This window comes from Gracilinanus agilis, chromosome 3 (genome assembly GCF_016433145.1).
Source record: "Gracilinanus agilis isolate LMUSP501 chromosome 3, AgileGrace, whole genome shotgun sequence".
NCBI classification, from domain to species: Eukaryota; Metazoa; Chordata; class Mammalia; order Didelphimorphia; family Didelphidae; genus Gracilinanus; species Gracilinanus agilis.
In genome coordinates, this window is record NC_058132.1 from 381081183 (window position 1) to 381089211 (window position 8029).

Below are 8029 nucleotides of genomic sequence, written 5' to 3' on the forward strand. Positions count from 1 at the left end.
AGAGAGAGAGAGAGAGAGAGAGAGAGAGAGAGAGAGAGAGAGAGAGAGAAAATTACAGATACTTGGACACAGCTTTCCAGTCCAGAGAAAGAAACCCATCTGGAAAACAAGTAAGGCAAACCCTGATCACCATGGCACCCCTTTAACACTGTTAAATATAGGAGTTAAATATAGGAGTTAAACTCATTGGTTTCTAACTTATCTATATTCTATTATCCTACTTGGGTCCTGAAATGAAAATATAAAGAACAGGTGTGCCCATTTAGACTATAAATCTACACTTGCAGACTAAGAGATAGGATTTCAAAGACAATCTCTTCTGGCTTCCTCATTTTATAGATATGGAAACTATGGCCCAGAGAGAGAAAATAATTTCCCTAGGTTGCAAAATTTGGAAATGTAATCCAGGTTCATTTTTCTTTCTAATACACCAAAATTGAAAGTGATTATCATCCAGTGGAATATAGCCTCTATTTAATTAATGCCAATTTTTAATTACCCCTGATAATATTAGAAAATTAAAATCTAAAGATAGGTTATTGGAACTAATCCGTTTAGCCAACAGAGTCAAACTCTGGTTTTGTTTTTTTTTTTCCTTTGTCTTAAATTAGATCTGCTAACAAGGAATAAAATAAGTTGTATCTCATTTTCCTTTTCCTCAGGTAGAGTACACTAGAGTGTACTAATGTCGGCAAAGGAAGGAAAAAACAAACAAAACATCAAAGTAATGAACAATGTAAATAGCCTATCTCTGAATTGGAAGGTGATTTTCCTCTACCCTCTCTCCTTTTCATAGGTAATTTTTTTAAAAGTTGATGAAAGAGAGGCAACTAGGTGGTTCAGTAGACTGAGAACCAGGTCTGGAGATTGGAGGTTCTGGGTTCAAAACTAGCCTCAGAGACCTCCTAGCTGTGTGACCTTGGGCAAGTCACTTAATCCCTATTGCCTAGTCCTTACCACTTTTATGCCTTAGAACCAATTGGTTCTAAGATGGAAGGTAAGGGTTTTAAAAAAAAAAAGGAAATAAAGAGTATTACTGTGATTGTTTCTTCACTGCTTTTCTTTAATTTTGGAAGGTTATTTAAGCATCAGTGTTGATTTTTGTAAAGAATCTGGTAAATTATATAAATGACTTTTATTTTATTTTATTTTTTTTAAACCCTTACTTTCCATCTTGGAGTCAATACTTTGTATTAGCTCCAAGGCAGAAGAGTGGTAAGGGCTAGGCAATGAGGGTTAAGTGACTTGCCCAGGGTCACACAGCTAGGAAGTGTCTGAGGCCAAATTTGAACCTAGGACCTCTCGTCTCTAGGTCTGGCTCTCAATCCACTGAGCCACCCAGCTGCCCCCATATAAATGACTGTTAGCATCAATCTGTTTCTATTTTCTTGTTCTAAACTATTGAAAAAGTGTTATGATCTAAGACCTTAGCAATCTGCCTTCATTTCTGGGGTCTGCACAGGCATGAGGACCATATAGCCCTGCGTCAGCAACGTATGGCTCTCGAGCCATAGCTGGCTCTTTTGAGGGCCAGATATGGCTCTTTCTGCAGGAGCCATAAAGTCCATTTTTTTTTTTCAGGAGCTATTACAGGAGCAGCACTGTGAGCACTGCACGGCTCTCACGAAATTACATTTTAAAAATGTGGCGTTTATGGCTCTCATGGCCAAAAAGGTTGCCGACCCCTGATATAGCATCACTAGCCATATCCTTCAGTACACATCAGTGTTCTGGTAAAGTGAAGGCGATTTCCTTGTTGGCAACTCATAATAAGTTAGAATTATGAAAATATACAGAAAATACACAGCAATCTCATAGTTTCCTCCAAAAGAGAAAGTAACATAGATCTCTAGCCCATTTTCCAATCATTCCCTGCCTTATTCAAAGTTATTTTAAGCCCATCCTTAAATTTTTATTAGAAAGTTCCCATTCTCTTTGAGCCTAGACTTTTAAGTCAAGAATATTTATTAATTTTGGAGGTGTTATAGTACATGTTACTGCAGGAAAGTCTAGAAAATATTTCCACTTAAGCAGCTAATATTAGCTTAGACATACCATACTTTCTGGGCCTTGGTTTTCTCATCTGTAAAATGAAGGATTGGAATAAAGGTGGTCTACAACCAAAATTCCAGTTCTAAAGCATATAATTGTGTTTGTACTACACTTCCAAGGTAGAATGGTGATGGTCTCACCTCTCCTCCATTGTTTAATAGGAAGAGAAGAAACACAAGACCTCCCAAAGTTTTACAAGACTTCAGACAACAGAAAGCGATCCATATCTTTTGGTATTTTCCAGTTAACAAGGCCTCACTCTGGGGGCCAGGCACGACAAGCCTACAAATCCAAGGTAGGGATCCTGAACAACAGTAGAGCGGTTGACCAAATTCAGGAGAACATAGGTAAAAGGATACCCCCTTCCATGCTGTGGGGCGGATACCTTAGAACATTCTATTTCCATGCATTCATTGTTATATGACTACAGCTCTTCTCCAAACATATCATCCCCCAGTTCCACCTACCTGAAGTGAAACCCTACTAGTGTACTCTGGAAATATCTTACAACTCATGTAAGATCCAAGTGTGATGGTCATGCCATTTAGAATGCAGCTTTGAGAGGCCGTTTTCCTTTTTGGAGATGAATGTAGAAGTTTTGCCTCCCTGTCATTTTTCGTTCCCCAAATTAGCAGTAAGCACACAGTCAGGGAGGGTGGATATCTTTGCTCCAATTCAGAGTTTCATAAGGGGATTTCCCCAAGACAAATAAAGGAAATTCCATTTCAGAATCGTATGGTATCCTTTTCTTTTCAGAAGTGAATCCCCTACATGAGGATAACACCATCCCTTCCTTCCCAACACGGAAACACCGTCTATTCCAAGCAGCCTCTTTCTTACACAGCCAATACAACAGTTCCTCCTAAGCTAAAAACCTTTCCATAGAGACGCATCAGATAGCATTAGATCGTAGCCGGATTTTCATTTGTGAAAATCCTCTAAAGCACTGCTTTCCTCACAAGCTCAGACACCACAAAGAAAATTCCTTTGTGAAGAGAAATCTATCTGGAGAGAGAGAAAATGCATCCATACGTACATCTATGTACCCACATACCCAAACGATAGGCATAGGCATCCTTTGTCTGTACTTACCAATCGAGGCTGAGGACATGTGTGCTCTATTTCCTCCATGGTTTCTGAGGGAAGCTCATTAGAAAGGGATTTTGGGATACCTGTTTCTGACTCAGCATCAGTGGTGAGCACTGGCATGGCCAGCGAATGCTCCCGTCAGCTCTAGCCCTTCTGTTGTCTTCCTCTCGGGCGGAAAATGTTTTCTTTGTCACATACTCCCCCACCCCCCTTCTTCTTTCTTCGTTCCCTGGAGGGACCAAAGGGTTTGGTTGTTTTGTGGTTTGTTGTTTTTTTTTTTTTTCCCTTCCCCTTCTTTCCAGGAGACGCAAGGCGGCAAGGCCTCACTTTATCACTATAACAACGAGCCGGCACTGAAGCAGCTGGTATGGGATACAGTAGTCTCATTTGCATGATGCTCTCTGGTTGGCTACTGTCATCATAGTACCACTCCATTGGAGGTATGTGCTCTATTGGCAAGGCGGCCAGTGCACAGAGCAGCAGAACTTGGGCTTTTGGATCTCTTCTTTTTCATTTGGTGGCAAAGGGCAGTCTGAGCCAAAGAAGGCTAGCTGCGCTGCATAGATAAGGAGAAACCGTTTCCTGAGAGGCACCAGGCAGCTCTGAGGAGGAAGGCCAGCGCGCCCCTTCATGCAAGGAGAAACGTGGCAGCCACCTGGGTGGGGGAGAGGTGCGTGTGGACAGGAACTGCTGGGAGAAATGGACAGCCCCCACGCCGAACTCCTTATTCAGCACCCATGGAGGGACCCCCTATTGTGTAGTGAGCGCTTGGCTAAGTCCTGGGTAGGCCTCCTACAGTGAGGTGGGGAGCAGCACACATGCGGATAAAGGCCATATTACATGAGAAGAACCTCCGACGGGCACAAAACAGGAGTGCCTTGTAAGGGTCCAGAGGGGAGGGCTCATTGATTAGGGGGATCAGGGAGAGTGTCATGGAGGAGGGGACAGAGTACAAGGTAGGGAAGTGCTCTGGTTTGCAGCCAGAGGAATCATGTGGACAGGATAGGATGTGAGGGAAGGAAAGAAGGGGACAGGGGCTCTGGGCATGGAGAAGCTTCCATGGGACCCTGAGGAGTTGGGACTTTTACTCCACGAGTGATAAATAAATAGACATCTATGGACACATATTGACATACACACATATACTCATACACATATACATACACATTCATATATACTTTCACACATGTGAATAGACATATAGTTATACTCACATACACACATATACTCACACAAATGTGTGCATACACATATGTGTATATACACACACAGTGCACATACGTGTATATAACTACATCCACATACATGTACACGTATGCACACATGCATGAGTAAATATGATATGTACTCACACATGTGTATATATATACACCCTGTGCACATACGTGCACACAACCACATCCACATACATGTACATATATGCACACATGCATGAGTAAATAAGGATATGTATACACTCAGGTACTCACATGTGTGTATATATGCACATTCATATTACTTCACCTATACACATGTATGACTGTATGTACACATATGTATGCTTACATACACATCCTTATATAAACACATATGTGTGAGTATATATGTAGTTATACACACAGATTTTTACACACATTCATACATATTCACATACACCCATGTGTGAATATATACATACCCACATATACCCACGTACCCACATGTGTGTATATCTAAATATATACACATATATACTCTTACATACATACATATATAAATATGGAGAAAGAGCATTTATTAAATGCTTACTATTTATGAAGTGCTTACTTTATTAAGAGAACATTTATTAAGGGCCAAGCATTATGCTAAGTTTTAGGAATAGAAATAAAAGCATTTGACCATCCTTGCCCGTTTATATTCTAATGGGGGAGGTTAACATATGGAGGGGTGCTGGAAAGAGGAAGGGTATCTGAATAGGGATAATGCAGCAAGTTATTAGAAGAACCTGGAATCCAGAGAGAAGAGAGAGAAGAGTGAAGTATGGCAGAGGAACTTCCTAAAATAGCCCTGGCAGAACGACTCATCAGTGAAGAGAGGAACCTCTCCTTTGTTCCAGGGAGAGGTTCCCCAGGGTGGCAATTCAGGAGTAGAGGAGATGGAGATGGGAATGGAGTTTAGAGCTATCGTAGAAGTGAAATCAACAGGATTTGAAAGTCAGTTGAACATGAAGAATGAGGGAGAAGGAAGAATCAGAGATATCACTAAGATTTCAAACTTGGGAGACTGGTGAATGGTGGAGCCACTATAAAAAAAAATGAAAGAAAAAAGAAAAATCAGGCTTAAAGATAAATCGATAATAAATTTTTGACTTGTGATTTGAGGTGCTGGTGGACCATCTTTGTGAAGACGTTCAACAAAGCAGCTGACATACTGATCTGGAACTCAGAAGAAAGGTCAGGACTTGGGAGAAAGGTAGGCTTGAGAGACATCTCCATAGAGATAGTACTGTGGGAGGGAGGAAGATTTACAAGAGAGAAAGCAAGAAAGAATAATCAGAGAATCATGGGGAGAGTTGGAATGGATCCGAGTGATCATCTGATCCAACCCTTCCATTTTATAGATTAAGAAACTGAGGTTCAGAAAGATTAAATGCTTTTCCCATGCTCATATAAATGACAAATAGCTGATCTGGGATTTAAACTGAGGTCCTCCATAATAACCTATCATTATAGCCTCAACATCCAAAAGAGATCTTTCCTTCCATCTCCCCACCTACCTCATTTCTCCTTAATCTATTCTTCATCTCCATCTCAACTTCTAGTACTTCTATCCCTCTCTGTTCTTCTAGTCCACGAGCCCTACACTGGCCTCCCTTTCCTCCCTTCACAGTCTTCAACCAGATGTGAAGCAGTGAAGCCAAGAGAAAAAGAGATATCAAAGAAGAGGGAAGAGTCAGCACTATCAAAAGTTTCAGAGATTCCAAAGGGGATGAGAAATGGAATAAGGACTGCATTAAGTGATTAGGAAGTCATCAGTATCATTAGAGAGAGTAAGTTCAGTGAAGTAGTGAGGGTAGAAAACAAATTGCAAGTATTCAAGAAGATGTAGGGTGGTATAATGGAAAAAACTGGATTTGAGGTTAGGGAACCCGAGTGTGAATTCTGACATTCTTTGCTACCTGAATGACACTGGGGAAAGCACTTAATCTACTAGGGATTCAATTTTTACAGCTGAAAAATTAAAGAGATACCTGGAAGCTCCCATAATTTTTTTCTTAAATGTCAGAGAGCATAGTGAAAAAAAAATCAGGTATAAACTACTTTTCCAAGAAATTTAAGTATGATAGGAAAGAGGAAAATAGGATGTAATTGAAAAGGTTGAAGAATTGTGATGATAATAATTTGTCAACATTGATACTGAGGTCTGTAAAAAATATTTTTGTAGATCTCTGCCAAAAAAAGAGAAAGGAAAAGGGCCTTTACTTACCAGGCAAGCATAAGGGCTAGAATAATATACACTATAGGACAGGGTTTATTTAATTTGACAAAAAAAAATGAGAAGACTCACATCTAAACCCATAAACTCCCAACATATTCTTCTTCCCTCTCTGGTGAGCCTCATATCCCCCAATGACTTATTCAGCCCTCCAAAATTACAGTGTTTACCCTAGAACTGAACCATCCTCAGGAGAATTTTGTATCAAGAGAACTGACTCTTTTCTTTGGTAATTGCACAGTCCATCCAACTCACAGGATCAGTGAAGCATAAGATCTATGTGTATATCTGCTTCTTTGTATCTTGACTCTTTCCCTTGTTTTCCTTTAGCTTTGGTTCCTGCTTGGTCCAGAAACTTGATGTGATTCAATAGCTCCTCTACAGGGTTCATAAGACTTCCAGAAATTCCTCTGTTGCTTGGCACTGCAAATATACTTCTACTAGCTCCTGAAGATACTGGTTTTGCTCACAAACACCTCACTGCTTCCATCTACTACCATGCCTGGGCCATTTGGTTCCATGGTGGGTCTTTGCCTAGAGTGTCCCACCAGGGACCTGAGTCTTGAGTCTCTAATCATGAACCAAACAATCATCCCTACGGAGGTATTAAAGGCTAGGAGAATACTCAGGACCTGGGGAGTTAAACTTGTCAGAGGATTAACAATTAAAGGAAACCAATAGGGATTCAAAAGGACTTTATCAAGCTCCTACAAGATGCACAGTCTACATTAGTTACCAGAAAAATATTGATGATTCAAAGTGATACTATTTCCTCTTGGATGTTCCCAAATGTCTCATCAATTTCTTTTGGGACTTAGAAAGTCAATAGTATCTGTCTACTATGTTCTAGGCACCCTGCAAAGCTCTGGGAACACAAAAAAGAAAAAGTCTCTGCCCCAAAGAATTTACAATCTAATCAGGGGAGGCAGCACACAAAAGCAAGTTGAAAAGCACGTGATGGGGCTACTAGAGGATTCTTGACTTGGGGGCATGATATTCATTGAATAGAAAACAAAACAAGCAGCTGGAGGGAAATGAAGAGTTGGCTGGAACTTTTTGGAGGACTCAATAAAGGGGGGCTATGGAAGAATTTTTTTACTACACCCTCCAGCCCTCTAATCAGAGGGGAAAGGCAACTGAAGATTTTGAAGAGGTGTTGAGTACCAAAGCTGAAGTCAATAATGTTAAAAGCCATCAGCATTAATCAAGAAACACTGGGGAAAGCGTGAGGTATAAAGCAAGAGCGAGTTGGGAGTAAGAGAAGATTAATTCGGGGATACAATCCTGGATGGATTCTGGATACAACCAGAGAGGCAAGTGCCCAAATGGATCTCAGCTGCCAGAGAAGGATTACTGGGCCTTAGTAATAATTTTATTTGAAAAGGAAAGGGATAAAAAAAAAAAATGGTCCTGCTGGAGGCCACCCTAACGACTT

The 8029-nt window shown here is 40.6% G+C and overlaps 1 protein-coding gene across 1 annotated transcript in view; it reads right to left on the reverse strand.

The window, feature by feature from the left end:
• PCYT1B (phosphate cytidylyltransferase 1B, choline) overlaps positions 1 to 3261 on the reverse strand; it is a 108387-nt gene extending 105126 nt beyond the window's left edge. The window contains exon 1 of the mRNA XM_044666823.1: positions 3145 to 3261. Coding sequence (XP_044522758.1) covers positions 3145 to 3261 — 117 coding nt within the window. The remainder of the gene's footprint in view (positions 1 to 3144) is intronic.
• Positions 3262 to 8029: the final 4768 nt, after the last annotated feature.